The 18108-nt window shown below is 29.2% G+C and overlaps 1 protein-coding gene across 1 annotated transcript; it reads right to left on the bottom strand.

Moving 5' to 3' along the window:
- Positions 1-3931: 3931 nt before the first annotated feature.
- Positions 3932-14946, bottom strand: LOC145840496 (uncharacterized). Its single transcript, XM_082947779.1, has 11 exons — positions 14884-14946; positions 14613-14710; positions 14146-14284; positions 11332-11541; positions 10496-10588; positions 10160-10364; positions 9176-9379; positions 9042-9108; positions 8017-8925; positions 5748-6065; positions 3932-5249 (listed from the first exon to the last, which is right to left on the bottom strand). Exons 1-11 carry the CDS (start codon positions 14909-14911, stop codon positions 5133-5135), a joined length of 2388 nt encoding a protein of 795 aa, XP_082803905.1. The 5' UTR covers positions 14912-14946; the 3' UTR covers positions 3932-5132.
- Between the last annotated feature and the right edge of the window lie 3162 nt (positions 14947-18108).

Below are 18108 nucleotides of genomic sequence, written 5' to 3'. Positions count from 1 at the left end.
AGCTCGAAGACAAGAACAAAAACAGCGTGCTGAGGGAAATATTCCACACCAAAATGGCTGAGGTTTACCGCTGCAAGAACTGCGGCCACGAACTTCGGGTTTCAAAGACCGAGCAGTTGTATTTGATCAAAGGAGGAAGTGTGAATGATAAACTCGCTGAAATGGCCGTTGAAAAGGACTGCGACGTGCAGCGAACGTGCGACGAATGCCAAGGTAAGAGAAACTTCACCGAGAAGACCGTCATGGAGCGTCCTCCTCACGTCCTCCAAATCAGGATGAAGTCGGCCTCCTGGCGCGACAGAAGAACCTCCGAGTTTCCCGAGTTCCTCAACATCGCACCTTACCTGGAATCCTCGGCATCCTCAGATGTCGTCTACAAACTTTACGCGGTGGTAGTGCTGAGCGGAGTTCACTACTTCGCCCACTGCAGGGCGCCAAACGGCCAATGGAACTACTGCAACGACGATGACGTCACGGTTGCGTCATCGGAAGACGTGTTGGACGCCGACCCTTTCTCCCTCTACTACGCGAAGTCACCGGAGTTAGACGAGCGTTGGCGCGAGGTGGATGAAGATCAGAGGAAAAAGAGAAAGGATAAAATGTCTGCATCAAAGGGAGCTTTGCCGCTTAGACGTTCGTCACGACCTTATTTTCAATCATTTGACAAAAATTAGTCAAGTAGATCCAAATTAATATCAAACTATTCTAACTGTTTCTAGTTATTTTCTAAGATAATAAAAAAGTAAACTTAACGCTAAATTCGTTTTTAAATACACACTTATGCTTTTTTTTTAGGTACTTTAAACAGGTCAAGGTTTTTAATTGAACTGAAAGTTTCTACAGAAGAAAATTGTTGATGATTATCTCGTTTTTTTTTGTTCAAATACATTTTTTTTGGTTTGAAGTCTTCAGGCCAATTAAGACTAGTTTGAAAATTTTAAATATTTTTTTTAATTCAGGCCAGTTTAGAATTTTTATATACATCAGGCTAGTATAATAATAATGTTTTAATTTTCTTGTTTGAAGTCAGTTTTTTACAATGTATTATTTCAGGTATTTAAAAACAATTGACAGTTTTTGCTTCTTACTACATTTTATTATTTTTGAAAAGATTAGCAACCCTAGCTGGATTATATTATCATTTGTATTGCAACTTATACAATTTTTACTTACTAGAACTAGTATAGTCCTAAACCCATTGATTAGTTGAAATACCACTGCATTTAAGTCTGACCCTTAAAAGATTTTTTTTTGATAAATATCGTTCGTTGATAGTAAAAGTGGCCATCCCTAGTCTAACCCTCTTTAGTGTAGTTGCTTTATAGCTATAATAAATAAAGAAACAAACAGAAGTAAGGTCATTTTTTATTGGAAAAGTTGCTCGCCGGCCGCCGTTATTTAACATAGTTTTTGTAGTCAACAAACAAAAATTTTTTAAACCTAAAATATAAAAAGATAGCACAAGTAAAGCAATAGCAAATATATTTATTAAAATAAAAGCATAGCTGTAAGCTTGTACATTTAACGTTGTATTTGAAAAATGGTTTTATGTGAAAAGTGAATTGAGGATTTTTGCAGTTTAAACTAATACAAATATTTTAAATCTAAAATTTTAACTAAAGCTTATCAACTTAAGCATTTTTTATATAATTATTTAGATATATATAAGTAGAAAATTAAGTTAATAAACTTTAAATGTATTTGTAGTCCAGAGAAAAAACTTATAAAAAAAATTGAAAGTTTAGTTTTTAATTAAACTACATACCACAATATTTATAATTAAACAAAAAAATTAAGAAATCGACTCTTTTTCCACATTCCAGCTAAAAAGCGGTTTTTGTCTGCAGCAAGGACATTTCGTGCTTTGGTTAAACCACCTTTCAATACACGCAGTGCAAAACAAATGCCCACATTTCAATTTTGTCACTGAAACGCCGTCTACAAATTCTTCCAAACAAATTGGACATTCCAAACTTTTGTGCACTTTGGCATCGAAACTAATCGTTTCTTGCAACTTCATGACATACTCCTTGTGATACTTTCTTTTGTACTTTTCCTGTTTGTGCAACAGTCTCAGATTGTAGGAAATTAGCAAATTGTTGTAAAGTTTAATTTTTATATTCTCTAGATTTTCTCTTACTTCTTGAGCTTTTAACTTTAAGTCACTCATCTTGAACTTATCTCCATTTACCATGCAAACTAATTCAGAAACATCAGATTTAAGTTTGTTAAACTCTATTTTTACACCGAACTTTATGACACGATAAAAGGAATCTTTCACTTCAAGTTTTGATAACTTGTTCACCACTTCGTTTAAGTCTTGCATGTTAACAAATGTCTCCTCATTGTCTTTATAACTGAAATTAACTTCAAATGATTCTTCAAACTCTTGTTTGTCACACGGTATTACATACACTTTCATGAGTCTTTTAAATTTCAAGTACGCGTGACAAAAAGTTCTAAACTCTCCGTCATACTTCAAAAGTTTTGACTCTAAAATATTTTTACTTGATACGTCATAGTGAATTAGAGTTGAAAGCATCAGTGAGTTTGCAAAGTGGTTGGTGCAAGCTCTTGTGAGAGACCTTTCGAAATCTTCGATCAGGTCTTGGAAGCCCAACGCTTCGATCAACAAATCAGTTCGTTGTTTGCTCTTTGATGCGCCCATCTCATAAAAATGCAATTTTTGTCAAAAAACTTTTTAATGAAGTTTTAAAAAATGTTGAGTAATATAATACTTGAATATTGAAGTTTTTTTAAGTCATTCATTAAGATAAAAAAGTAAGAAATACTTTCAGAAATTAAACAAAAGATGAATACTTTAAATTGAAAGATAAGCTTAATGGAACGTTGATAGTTAACTAGGTTTTATTTGTAATGCAAACAAAAAAAAGGTTTAATTATTATCTTATTAGCTTTAAAAGTTATTATGGTTTCTAATAAAACAAACTAGTATACATTTGAAGCAATAATAACTTATTAAAATCGTCGTAGTCATTATTTTACAAAAACAGTTATACAATAGTTCAACACAACTTTTTATATAATTATAAATGTTTTTTTTTACTTTAGATATTAAATATAGTATTTTTATGAAAGAAAAAAATCTGGCAGCTTTTTTTATATTCATAATCTCAGCGTTATCACAAACTGATTAGTTACAATTTTTTAATTTACCAACAAAAATAATAATATTCTATGTTTAACTTAGTTCTAATAAACTAATTATTTTCTGTATTTCATACACAATTACAACACCTAGATTAAGTAAAATATTTAATCGATTTTAAGTGAAACATCTTCATGAGTACTTTTGTTTTAAAAATAAGCTTGCAATTAGATTTAGTTCAATTATAAAACTATATAACTCTATAAAACTGTTAACAAACTTTTTTAGCGAATATCATGAAACAATTATATAATTTTCATAGAACATAGTTTACAATCATTAAGTTTATTTACAATAACTCTTTTAATTCTTCTGACTTATTGTTTTTAATTTAATTCGTTTAAAATTTAATGTTTTACTTAAAGAGAATTTTGTACGTTTGCTACATAAACTAACATTATAAAACATATTATATTTTACTGACTTGTAAGAAATATATAAACTGTATGGTTAATATATTAAAATGTATTACAAATGTTTGTAAAATCAATATATTATTGATCTACAAAAAGTTTTAAAAACTCTCATTACTTTACATACAAAAATTATATTAAAAACTGAATGTTTTTAGATTAAAAGTATAATTGCAGCTCAAAATAAATAAATAAACATAAAAACTATGTTTTCCTTATGTCACGTGAAAATTTAATAATAGTAAACGATATTCACAACAAAAAAAATTTTCGTTATTACAAATATACAAAACTTTCAAAGACGGTTTATAAAAAAAAATAATCAACTTTCGTAGCTCACAGCGGTAAATGAAAACTTGAAAATCTTTTAAAATATTCCATGCAAACTAAAGTGCAAATTATCAATACTAAGTTTGTTTTGGGTATGTCAGAAGAAATAATCGATGATCTCTTAATTGAAAGTATCACAAGATGTAAACGACCAAGTCATGATAAATGAAAATAAAAAAAGGTAAATTAAGAACGTCTGACGTAAACAAGTAAGATAGATCAGAGCTTTGTAGAGTAGTTTCAAGCTTTACTAGGTAGAAAAATAGTTTCAATATCAAGTCAAACAAGTAAATATTGACATATTTCTCATTGACTCTAACAAATCAAACTTTCTAAAAGTTAAACCTTAAGTTGTGGTTAAAAGTTTTAAAAATCGACAAAACAAATAAACTTTTGAAAAAAAAAATTTAGCACTATTCGATTATAAAAAATTTGTAAAAATACAACCAAACTTAGTAACGGTTGAGAAAAAGGTAAATCCATAATATCAATTATAACTTTTTCTAAACAAAAGCAAGGATAGTAGTAAAATCATGCAGTAAAATTAATCCAAATATTATACTTAACATTACTTTAAACAAAAGTATTGAAACAAAACACAAAAGTTTTATTTTTTAACTAGTATCATAGCCGATGTGCTTCACAGTTCACTTAGTTTTTTAATTGGAATTTTTAAATTATATTAAAATTAGTCAAACAACATTTTAGTACACACGAGTGATATTACAAACTAGCTCAGAATTTTCAGCTACATTCATCTTGTGTATGATTGACGAAAACTTTCATGAAGTTTTGTGTTAAAAGCTTCAACCGATTAATTTTAAATGTGTATGCAGCACTTATATGTAAGCACAAAAAAAAAGGAGAATTTTATATCAAACATTTGCAACAGAGTGTAAACAAAAATTGTAGAAAAGTTCAGTTCAAATACAGCCAACAAAAAGTACAAGTAACAAAAAGACGTTCGAACATGTAATGCAGAAATTCTGATAATAAAAAATAAACTTTAAAAGTAGGAAAGTCAGAGTCTAAAAACTCTTTAAAAATAAACATAATTAGAGCCCATAGAAACCACTTTCACAAATACAGTATAAACTTAAAAACACAATAAAAATAATGATTAAACTTTTTAACTTTGTTAAGAAAACTTAGAAACACTTCATAGCAAATACAGCATATTTGCTTTGTATCTTGTACAAAATTAAATATTCTGATGTATTTCACATATCAACGCAAATTTCTTCTTCATTATTTTCCTCTTGTTCGATCAGCACCTTTTGCTCGTGTTTGAAGTAAGCGCTCTTGTTTTCATTTATTTCCTGCAGTCTCTGCTTGTCCTGAGTTGTTTGAACATAAGTAATATAGTATTTACTATTGAGAAAATGTTAATGTGTTTTTGGTAAACGTGCGCTTAAATTCTCATAACACGAGAAATTTTTGAAATTTTAATTACCTCACAGATAATAATGATTAATCAAAATGAATTCATATTGAAGTTTTATAACAAATAAAATCGAGCATTTTGTATATAGCGTATTTCAATTGTTCTTAACATATTTTTATACACATATGAAAACATGAAAAAATTATAATTAATAACTATAAAGGCACAAATATAAGCTGATACGTGTGTTTTGTAGGGGAATATCAATTACTTGAAGAATGAATAAATTTAATATCCAACAAATAAAACTAAAGTTTTTAGCTTGATCTTTTATCACGAAGAAAATTTTAAACAGAAGTTTGTTACAACACAAATTTCCTTATTGGGATCATCATTTACACTAAACCTTATTTAAATTACAGCAAGATTGAAAACACAAAAGCCAACAAACTTCTTCGAAATCGACGCAGTCGGTGGCGATGGAGCTCAAGCTTCCCTCCGAGTTGCTCCTCCGCAGCTGATTGGGCGAGCCCTGCATCACGTGGTCGCTGATCATCTGCGTCAGCGTCATGCCGTTGACGGGCGACTGGGAGAAGATGCCCGCCAGCCCCTGCCTCCCCTTCTGGGTGTCGATGTAGCCTAGCAACTTGGTGAGCTTGTGGGAGTCGATGTCGTCGGCCGACATGCGGAACTTGCGCTGGAGGTTCTTCTGCCGAACTGGCTTTTGAGGGGGAGAGCCGTCTATTATGCGCATTATTTCCAGCTGTTCCTGTTGGTTCGAATATATATTGTGTTAGCTTGGCTTATCAGCTTTGCAAGTTTCAAACTTTTTTTTTTTTTTTGATAACTGCATAAAAGTTTTTAAGCTTCACGCAGGGTTGCCACAGATCAAGCTGAGAAAAATTTCCTGACTTTTTCCTGATTAAAAAATTATATAAAAAACTACAAATAAGTTAACTTAACCATATACCTCTTATATAAACTACTTTCTCATATCATTTATTATAAAACTTTTTAATTAAAAAAATTTAATAGTATTTAATAATATACTCTTACAAGTTTTACAAACTTCATTAACTCTACAAAATAATACTGAAAAAGTAAACTTAAGTAAATTCTGTTATAAAAATACTTTCTTATATCATTTAAAATGAATCCTTTAAAGTTTAAACTAAAAGAAAAACAAATGCTTTTTTACTCTTACTTACTTTAAAAACTTAATAACAATTATTAAAAAAATAAATAATATACATCTGTTTAATAAAATATTTCCTCCTTTTGTTTATTATAAAACCTCTAAAATGTAAAATTAATAATATATTCTGATTTTACTTATTTTTAAAATTTAAATAATTTCAAAAAATTATAAAGAGGTAAAGTATACACATAAACTTGTTACATAGAATACTAAACTTAGAGCTAAATTATAAAGAACTTAATAATTTACATAAATAAAAACACTTTGATTCTAAAATATGCTAGATAAACCTTTGTGTATATATTTCAGCTTCACTATAGAAGTGTCCTTGCCACAGATCATCAATACTAAAAAGCATACAAAAACTGCTTGTTCAAGTAGAGTAGGGGTGGGCAACGTACGGCCCGCAGAGGGAAAATGACCGACCCCCGATCGTTTTCTAAATTTTAATAAGATCCGGCCCGAAAATGAAAATGTCCGGCCCGCGAGCGAAGTGACAAGCCCGCAAAGCGTCAATATCATAAAGTGTTTATAAAACTTTGTATCATATTTTACAAAACAAAACTGTAAGAATTTGACTTTAAAAACATGCTAAAAAATGACTTTATAACTTAATGTGTACTAATAAATACAACATTTTGTCCTAATATTTTGTGTTTTTCTAACTTAGTTGGAATATCTTTTTGTCACATTACCTCAAGCACAGTGTTTTTTTAAGTACAATATTTAATATACCATTGTGTCAATTACAATGTCAATTATATTTATAGTTATTATTTGAACATGTGACATGTCTCAATCTACATATTAAGCTGTCAGACTTGAAAAAGTTTTGTGAATTCAAAGAATTCAAAAAAGTGATCAACTGTATCTTCGAAATTAGAATTCGGTCGGATCCAAAACTTTTATTTAAACTAGAATCCAACCAGATCCGGATCTCGATTTAAAATTAGTATCCAGTTAGATTCGGATCTAAAAAGTCATTATTTGGCTTAATCCGGACCCAGTAAATCACTAATTCGAGATACTCCCGCCCGCAAACGACTAATTTTTTTCTGGATCCGGCCCGTTGATTGAAAACGTTGCCCAACCTCAAAGTAGAGTAATTGTTCAATATGTTAATAGGAAAATGTTGAAGTTTTTTAACGGATATGTAAAATTTTTACCAGATGAAGGCATTGGAGATTAAGTAATTTTGTAAATTTGAACTGACAAAATCTGACATCTTTTCAAATTTTGTCAAACTTCATGACTTTTTTCTAACTTTTTTCAAAAACCCTGATTTTTTCCTGACCTTAGTCATTTTTTACTTTTTCCTGACCTTGTGGCAACCCTGTTCACGGTTGTTCATTTTTATTCAAATATATTAATTATTTATATGTACTTAAATGAAGAAAACAACGTTAACACTTTACAAGATATGTTTCTGTATTCTAAAAAGATAATAGAATGTAATTATACAAAAACAATTCCTAACAACTCCATAAACAAAGGAACAGAATTATCAAATTCAATTTCATACCTGCAAAGTCATGGTGGATATTTTATCGCTGAGCCTCTCAACCAAATTCTCCTTCTCCTCCTTGCTCATGTAGTTCCAGCTCCTCCTGAAGTTCACCTGGATCGGCACCGTCACGTGCTTCCTGCTTACTTTCTCCCCTCCCGCTTTCTTCGCCACGGGACTTTCCCCTTCCAAGGAGGGGCTCGTGGAAACTTCCGCGTGCACCGAGCTGATAACCACGTCGTCCAAATTTCCCCCCTTCAGATTCAGGTCCAGTTCGAGGTTGATCACTTTCTGCGACGACTTACCGCACGGCGGCGCCGCGGAGCTGCTCGCTTTTGGCGGGCTTTTCATCTGAGGCACCTGTATGGATTTTATTTGCTTCCTCATGAAGTTTCCAACGCAAACCTGCGGCTGCCGTGAGGTCATGACTGGGGCTTTCGGCGGGTACTTGGGAGAAAGGTAGACGCCGTGCATGGGCGGGTCGATCGACGTCTTGTTTTTCGACCTCTGTGACGTCACGTTGGGGTAGGGCGCCGCTTGGGATGCGAAGGTGGCCGCTTTCTTGCTGGGAAGCACCGAAACTGATTTCCTCAGCTTCTTCTTCATCGACGCGCCGCTCTGCTGCTGGGCCTGTATGAGGTGGAGGGCGGATATCTGAAGCGTCTGCGGCGGTTGAGCAAAATTGTCCTGCGGCTGGTTGGGGTGAAGCAGAGCGGAACGGAGCTGCGACGACTCCAGCTCGACCAATGAGAGCGTTCGGTTGGCGTACTTGTCGCTGGACGAGGAGAGGCGCCTCCTAGCGTTGGTTATTCTGTGCACCACCGGCAGCTTGGTTTCGTCTTCGATGTTAGTGGCTATTTGTTGCGCGTTGTCCGGACCAAAACGCGCAAAGTTGTCTTCTGAAACAGCGGTAACGTTGTTAGGACACTGTTAAGATATTTACTGATTAGTAGACAAACTATTGTTTTAAAGTTACAAACGAAACACTCGTTTGTAGCAATGAATAGAAAAAAAAAACCTTTATATACTATATAAGTACTAACCATTTGTTTGTAAGTTTTCTGAGTTTTGATATTTGAGGGCTTGCGTCTGTTGCTTCTCATTTTTAAACTGCAAAAAAAAAACAAATTTAATACTTCAATAAATATTGGTAAAATAAAACAGTCGAAATAGCAACCTGCTGTGTTTCCTTTGGCTGCAGTTCGAACTGTTCTCATTGACGTGCTGATGCTTGGTCTGGTTGCATGACGACGGCATGATGTCGCTGTGCGCGTCACAGTTGTGTATGACGTCATCGTGCGCGTCATCGCCCACGTGGTTGCAGTCGAAGTTCAGCTCGCTGATGGTGTCCGGCCAGTCTCCGACGTCCGGAAACGGAGTCCTGAAAGTTTGTTGGTAACAACAGTTCTTATGCTTATTTCAATTTATACTACTTATTAATATTGTGATGTGGATGTTTTTGAAGTTTAAAATAAGCTTATTGCAAAATGACACAAGTCAGCCTGACTTTGTGGGTGAAACTATTTAGAAAATGTTGTGCGTTCGGCGCAATTTACTTTAACATCATGCATCAAAAAGATACATGCTTTTGTGTTGTTAACTTTACAGATTTATATAGTGTTCTTTAACTGGTACTTGAGAGTAAATATTATTCTAAATGAAAAACTACCAATTTCAAAAATAGAGTGTTTTAAAATAAGAAATTAAAGAACTTCATTTTCATATGTTTTTAGATTTCTTATAAATTATTATAGTTGATTTTTTATTTTTAATGTTATCTAAGTTTATTTGAACAAAATCCCTTTAAATAACCTCGAGTCAACTGGCATAACTTTTATTTTTTTGAGTCTTTTACTTTAGTTTAAAAGGTACAAATTAATCTGTTCACTATTTATAAAAAGGAATTTCAAAACTGGTTTAATTCTCTATTTCCAGTTGCAGACTAACTGTGTATAGTTCTTCACGGTTTAAGACACAAACTGATTAAACAATTTTTGTTGCAGGTTTAATCATTTATACTGCAGCTAGCATCACCCATAATGATGATTTATAGTGCCTTTTTAAAACTGGATTATTAATTAATTAATTACTCAAATTACACAGAATTATCTTGAACCTTTAAGGAAAACTTTATATACACAATGTAAAACATTAAACCAACCTGCAACTTATGCTGCCTTCTTCTAGCATGCTGAATATGTCAGTTGAAAACTGCCCTCCTGCACCAGCAGCGTGGTACGAATCGTTGAAGAACGAATCTTCGTCGAAGAATGAGCTGCTCTCGTAGTTGCCATGGTAACTGTTGAAGTCGCTCGTTGAATCAAGTTCGCTGGAAGCGTAACCAGACGTCATGCTTGAATGATTTGCTGTGCATTTTATCAGCTAACTTTTTATTTTTCTCCGGACAGGTGTATTTAAAATGAGTGTATAAATATAAGTTTTAAACAAATAAAAAGTATTAAAACAATCCAGTTCTTAACTAATTAAGGTAGCTAACCAGACTTGCTGGAATGTCTCAACTTTTCTTTTGCAAACTTTCTCTTGCTGCCTGGAATGGATTGAGAGTCCCATGTTTTGTTGCTGTGGCTTCCTACGTAAATATGGAAGTTTGTAAAAAAATGAAACAAATAAATTTTATAAATAAATCCAGTTTTTGTCAAAAGTTTTGCACCCCTTTTGTGTCATGCATTGTCTCATTGGACAACATAAAAAAAAACTGCAAGAACTAAAAAACTTAAAAGATTTTACTATCCTCTACCTTAATTCAAGGATTTAGAAATTGAATCTCTTTAAAGAACACGTTTAATGTGTATCTTAAGATTAGGAGTACATGTTTAAATAAAATCAAAAACTTAAAATTGTTACTTTTACAATTAAAAAGTGGATAATTTTGAAAAGGATTAATAACGCAATATTTAAAATAAAATGTTATAATATTTTAAATATATACCATTAAAAAAGGCTAAAATTGACAACTTGAATAAATCATATTCAACTAGTTACAATAAAAGTGAGAAAAAAACATGAAACAGCATAAAAACAAATTACAGACTGAACAAGAAACACGTTTTAGCGAAGGTCGTCAATTCATTAAAAATTCATGAAGCTGTTTTGCTCGAAAATAATGATTTTATTCAAAAAATTAACTACTTTATACATTAAAAACACCTCAGGTGACTTGTTTCGTCTCAGATTTATATTTTAATACAAAAATATTAAAATATTTTACATTGCAAATTTATTAAAGATTTAATCTATCAAAATCAATTATACTTAACAAAAAATTGTAAATATAAAACTTAAATTATACAAATACATTAATAAACATCTAACTTTCATACAACGAAGGGTTGGTGATGTTGTACAGGCTGCCTCCGCGCGCGTAGTCACTGGCAACCGATCGATTCTCGTTGCTACGCACCGACGAGTACACGTCACTCATTAGTCGTCCGGACGAGTACACGTCGTCCTCCCACGGGTCCTCCCTCCAAGTGGTCAGCCCCTTGGTGTTGATCAGGTTCAGGGTTTGTGCCACGTTTGAAGCTGTTTTTGTGTGATTGAAATGAGAATTCAGTTGAGATTTTTGCGGTTAAATCATTGTATTTAAATTTGTTTTTGAAAAGTTAGAATTTAATAACTAGTATTATGTAAATTATATGTAAATATAAGTTCTTTGTATTTTCTTACTTTTCTACAGTGAAAAAATATTTAATGACATATTAGTGAGTATATCTTATATAAACAAAACAATCATATTTGAAACAGCATACATTGTTTAACTGTTAATACAGATTACAAAAGAAAATATCATTTTATTAGTATTTTGTCCTGGACAAGACATTAAACTGTATCCGTGGTGTGTGACTAAATAAGCGTAAGGATTTTTGTACAGCAGATCTTAAAAACAAATTTTTAAGCGATTCTTTTTGGTTGTTTAATAAACAATTTTACGTTTGAAATTTTGCAGTTTAACATATTGTAAACGTGACGTAGATAGCTAGAATAACTAATAAATTCCTATTATTCTATTAAAATCAATCGTAAAAGTACTTTGAACTGTTATTTTGTGTTTTGTTTTTTTTTGTTTTTAGTTGAGGTAATTGAATATTTTAAAACAAGTATTTTTATTCGGTAAGCACAAATGTTATAGTCTTTTTTTTTTTTAATTGATATTTTTTACTCTTAACTTTCCCAGACTACATAACTTGCAAGTTTTGCTACTGTTTGATTTAGGTTGAGTATTGTGTTTCTTATTTCTAGTTTTATATTGTTATATTTCTTGTCTTTTAATATTCATTGTAGTTGATAAATGTATCTTGCGTCTAATTTTTCTGTATTTTAAAAATTATTTTACAACTAATGCATCTATTTAAAATGTTGTATCACTTAACCCCATGTAAACTTTTGTTGTATTGTCTGCTTTATCATGCTTTTTAAATAAGTTTGTTTGCTAAACAGTTTCATTCCGATATGCAACTGTAAGTTCCTTATTTTTTAATGGTTGAACTATTTGAAATTAGGCTATTATGATTAGGCATTTTGGTTATAAGATACTCCAATAATTGTAGAATAATTGAACTGTAGCTCACTTATTATTATACATCAAAGTTTGTATTAGATATGTGTGTTTATATTTACACTTGTTATCGTTGCATATCTTTTATTGTTAATAAAGTATTTTAAAACATGGAGTAGTTTTCTTCTATAGTTATAATCATATTGTGTCTCTATTGAGTATTTCTTTTATAAGGATGAGTTTTGTTGAAGTTGTGAAATTAGTTATAAAATTTTTTTTAATATTTTTGTGGTCAACTACAGAAAAAAACAGTTAGTTAAAAAATTAAGTAGTCTTGCTTTATACGCCTTAAATGAATCTTAATTACTCTATATATTGTTTAACCTTTTAACATTTTTATGGGTAATTGTTTTAATATTCGTCTAAGTGGTTTTATTGGTTGTTTATTAGAATTTAAATGTCTAATTGGAATTTGTGTTTTTGTTTAAAAATTTAATTATATGTCTAAAAAATGGTTTGAATTTGTCTTGTTTAGATTTTATAAGTAATCATAACTACATCAATGTTTATTTAAAAAAGCAACTTCAGTATAACATTATATTATTCTTTTGATATGCACAAATTAGCATAAACTTTAAATTAAATTTGTACTTATTCATTTTTTCTTAAGTTTTAAAGTATTTAAAATAAAGTACTTTTTGACTTTATATTTACAAAAATTATTTGAAAACTAATAATTTTGTATTTTAAACTAAAGGATATTAAATTAACAAAACTAAATTGTATTAAATTAATTGTATGTTAATAATGTATACTACGGCTACAAATAAATTATATTTATTTCAAATAAAAAGTTCTTCCCGATCTTCATACTAGATTTTAAATATTTCATAACTAGATAGGTTTTATTCATAAAATATAGTTCATAAATTTAAAATTTGTTTTCTTTGTTTATAAAATTAAGGATTACTTCAAACTAACAATGAATAGCATTGATATTTACTTTTTTTTAGCCAACCTTTAGTTGTAAATTTAGCAAAAGTAAAACATAATTTCACAGTAGCCTTACTCTATAAAACTTAGATATACGTATGAAAAATGTTTAGATATTACTGCTAAAAAAATATTTGTAACTTCACTTAACAATTTTGAATTATAAGTATTGTAAACTAAAAACATAAGAAACTGCTTTAATCAAAACCTCTTATTTAGATCTTTACAACTTTTGATATAGCTTTAAATTTTAATTAACAAAGAGACCAAACTTAGTATAGCATGTTATCAACGCTTGACGATAAATTTTTACTTATTGGTTCTTAAAAAAGCTATTAACAAAGAATGTAAATCACAAGATTTAAACATGAACGCTGCAAGTCGTTTGTTTCAATACAAAAAAAAAACAAGATCAGATATAATTATAAAAAGTTTATATCATTGCACTAACATTTATCTAAAAAACTTTACATTACAAATAAAAGTTTACCAAAGATATCTGCCTTTGTAAAAAGTTTAAAAAAAGGCAGTACATTATTGAAAACAATAATTCATTTACTAGTTCATACTTATATAGATATGACTAATTTATAGGTGAGCATTTTACAGCCTTGCATCAAAAGTTTAACAACAAATACCTGAAACATAAGAGGAACCAGTGGGCTGTGGTTGATTTTGATGAGGCTGGGTTTTTCTGGTTATTGCTCTGTTTGCATCCCTTCTCATTCGCGAGGCAACCAACCCGTTACCAAGGCAATTGTCATCCAGACTGCCACCCTGTTTCATTGTTACATGTTTGGTCGATTTTACTAAACATTTATCAATTTGTAATACAAAACAAATGTGAAAAAAATTATATCATATTGTTATACAGTAGCTATGAGTTTAATATAAATGGGGAACACAATAAAAGCGAGTGTTTTAATTTAGAGCACTGGTAAACAAGACTCATTAAAATATAACTTAAATGTAAACTGCCATTCAAACTTGTTAATGTTTAGTAAAATTTGAGCTTTTTCCCAAAAGTTTTTAATTTTATATTGCAGACAGTTATGATCTAAAAGCTTTTTTTATTTAAAAGTTTATATTTAAACTTATAACTTACAGCTATAGGTTTTGATCTGATACATTGACTTAAAAAGTTTTGGTTGTATTTGTAGTCATCCTGCGAAGTTGAAACACTGTTTCTTTTTCTTGAATTTGCTAAAATTTTATAAACTTTAAAATCATCATTAACTAAGTAAAAAAACTACTAATCAATTTCTACAAAAAAAAATTGTTTAAAATCTTTAATTGGATTTATATAGTTACTATTATAAAACAAAATTTACTATATTTAGATTTATAAATGGCTATTGAAGTTTTATTCGACTTACTTAAACCTATTCTTCTGTTAGGTAGCATTGAGGAAACAGCTGGTTTTTTAAGGATTAATACAAAATTCTGCAGATTGAAAGTTTATAAAAAATATGATTTTATTAGCACAATTTTAATTAAAATATTAATTTTTTGTTGTACTTCTTGAAAATCCTAAAGAAAACTTGGAACTTTTAGTAATATAAAAAACAATATTCCTACACTTATTATTCAAATATGAATATTGAAAATTATATAACATTATAATTTATAAATAAGTTGAAAATAATTTATTACAATACGACTTGCAAATTTTAAATAGTCCTTTAATTTTAATAAACCTGGTAATAATTAAAAACACAAAAAAAATAAAACCTACCCTAAATTCAAGAAAAAATTAATATTTTTATAAAATAGCTGACAAAAAATTAGATTGGTAATTTTTTTAAATTTTAAACTATAAACAATTTTGTTGATCTTTTATACTCTATGAGCAATTTTTAATTTGTTTTAAGATACATAATTTAAAATGCATGCGAACTTAAATTGTATTATAAATAAATAAAATGTTTTTTAGACTATATTAAGAATTTGATTCTAACTTTATTGGTAAAAACTTTCAAGAAAGTAAATGTTCTTATCATACAACAGAATATTAAGAAACAAAATATCTCTTTAACAAGCAGATTATATAGTCAAAAATGTAGTTGTAGAAACTTTTAAACCAAGTTAATTGATCTCATTAAAGCTTCAAACTAAGAAAAAAATTGTAACAATTTATTTGAAAACTAAAAGTTTATAGCTATAGGCTGTAGAAGTAAGGTACTATTTTAATTGACTTAAAAACTATAAACTTTATTAAAAAATATTTTACAATTAAGTGCAACAAGGTTTTAATTTTACAGAAAACTTAGGGTTTTGAGTATTTTATTTTTTTTAACAATTTAAAAGTTTTTTTTTAAATTGATGTTTTTTATAACACTTTTGACTGAAATTTTGCCTTCAATTATAAAATTTTATAACTTATAGTATTAAGAGAATACTATAAGTATTAACAGAATAGTTTTTAAAAGCTTTCCACAACTCTAACTATTTGTCAGGTTATGTTTAAATACTAACAGCTCAGAATACAAAATATAACTACTTTTCATTCATTCAATTTAAATTAAAAATGTTTTAATAAAATAAAAAATCTCTGATTCTTTTGCTTTTCTTTTTAAAAGAGTTGAGACAGCTATTTTCTATGGTTTTATTTTACTAATTATTGTTTGTAATACACTTCTATGGTGTAGTTTAGGGTAGCAATTTAACTTGGAATTTTAAAATATAGTCAAACAAACATGGAATTTGATAATTAATAAAAGTATTAGAAAAACCGAGAGTTTTGAACAATTTTTAGAAGCAAAACATTGAAATTAAGATTAAATAAAAAAAAACTGTTATATACAATACTCTTTTTTTTTATTACATGGAATTTTATTTAGTATAAAAATATTTAAAGTAGAATTACAGTACTTGTTAACATTTTTATAGTTTTTAAAGAGATTTTTAACTTAAATATAATTTTATACAAAAAAATATATAAGAAAGTGTACTTTCAAAAACATAAAAGAAATTTACAAAAAACAAATGGCCACTCTGGTAGTTGCAAGTAATAATAATAGTTTGTATACTTTTGGTTTGGTGATTAGAACAGGGTTCAGAAAAATGAGGCACCCAAATAGGGTCTATTAACAACAAATGTGTAACCAGTGAGCAATTTTTTATTTTAATTGGGATGAACCAATGAGAGGTATAGCCTTCAGCCCAAAACCATGCAAATATGGACCTAGAAAAATGATAAAATATACTTTATATATTCTGAGGTTTTAAGTGAAGAGCAAAATAAATAGAGGAATTAGGTAAAATTTACTATAAAAGCAAAATTTACATATAGTTTATTGAACAACAAATAAAAGCTCTCAGAATATTTAGTCCTAGGACATGGTGCACATAAACAGCTTTCAATTATTGAGTTGCACACCACAGAACCTTTTAACGTCTTGTCCAGGAAATATTACAATAAATATTTTGAGTCTGCTATGAAGAATAAATGCTGAAACTACATTTGTGGCCCACAAATAGTGAAAAACAAGAGTGTACAGTGCACTAACCAGAAAATGGAGTAAGTAGTGTTTAAAGTAGATAGGTTTGTAGATGGGAGAGCGTAATTAATATGTTGGTTTCAAAACAAAAGGTATAAAGTTTTTTATTGTTTTTTCTTTATAAAAACTTGCTGTGAATAAAAACATAGCTATTTTCTTACTACCTTTAATAGTACAAAACACAAGTAGTGACTTATTTTTTTTAAGTATAGACATTTTTAAAAGTTTAAGCATGTAAGTTACATCATGTGTAATTTTACCAAAGTTAAATTTTTCATTTGAAATAAAATCTTAAAATAATCAAACTTAATGGTAAATTTTCGTCATGCTAATTTTATTATAAGTTTTTTCTTATTATATGTGATCTTGCAACATTTAACTCAAAGAGTTTTCAAAACCAGCATTAGAACCCCTATGCCTTCAGACCAAACTGATAGTAAAACTATTTAATTACTTGAACATTTATTAAATTTTATTATCATTAGTTTATATTTTATACGCTTAACTTAAATCTTTTTTAATTGAAGTTTGGTCTGAACTAAGTTAGTAAAACTATTGTAGCTTTGTAAACATTTGCACTCTTATAAGGAAATAAGCTATTTTCAATTTATTAAATATTACAAGCCTGCATTTACTAAAAGTGAGGGAGGCTTGAAGTCTCTAGTGACATCTAGTTTTAGTCTTAGTTTCTAGCTTTTACAAAAATAGTAATTTAGATCAAAGGTTAACGAGACTCAGTCTGTCAACAATCATCTTTACAAGACTTTTTACAGGTCACCAAACTTTTAAACTGTACTTTAAAGATATAAGTGAAAGCGAACACTTATTTGTACACCTATATTTTATTTATATTTTCATTTAGCTTTAATTAAAGCATAATTTTAAGCGTGTCGATTTAATTTTTTATGTTCAGTTCAAACTTGATAAATCTGATATGTTTTTTTTTATTCTAACAGTGTTTATGCTAGTTAGTTTCTACTATGCTCTCATTTAGCTTTTATATTTTTTAGTTAATTTATGAGTAACAAAGAATGTAATATAACTATAAAGTTGTTTTTTTTTTTTTGAAAATTTCTGAAAATGAACCTGAATCAGTGCTGT

Source organism: Thalia democratica, chromosome 7, assembly GCF_965202585.1.
Source record: "Thalia democratica chromosome 7, ktThaDemo2.hap1.1, whole genome shotgun sequence".
Lineage (NCBI taxonomy): Eukaryota > Metazoa > Chordata > Thaliacea > Salpida > Salpidae > Thalia > Thalia democratica.
This window is presented reverse-complemented; position numbering and strand designations above follow the sequence as displayed.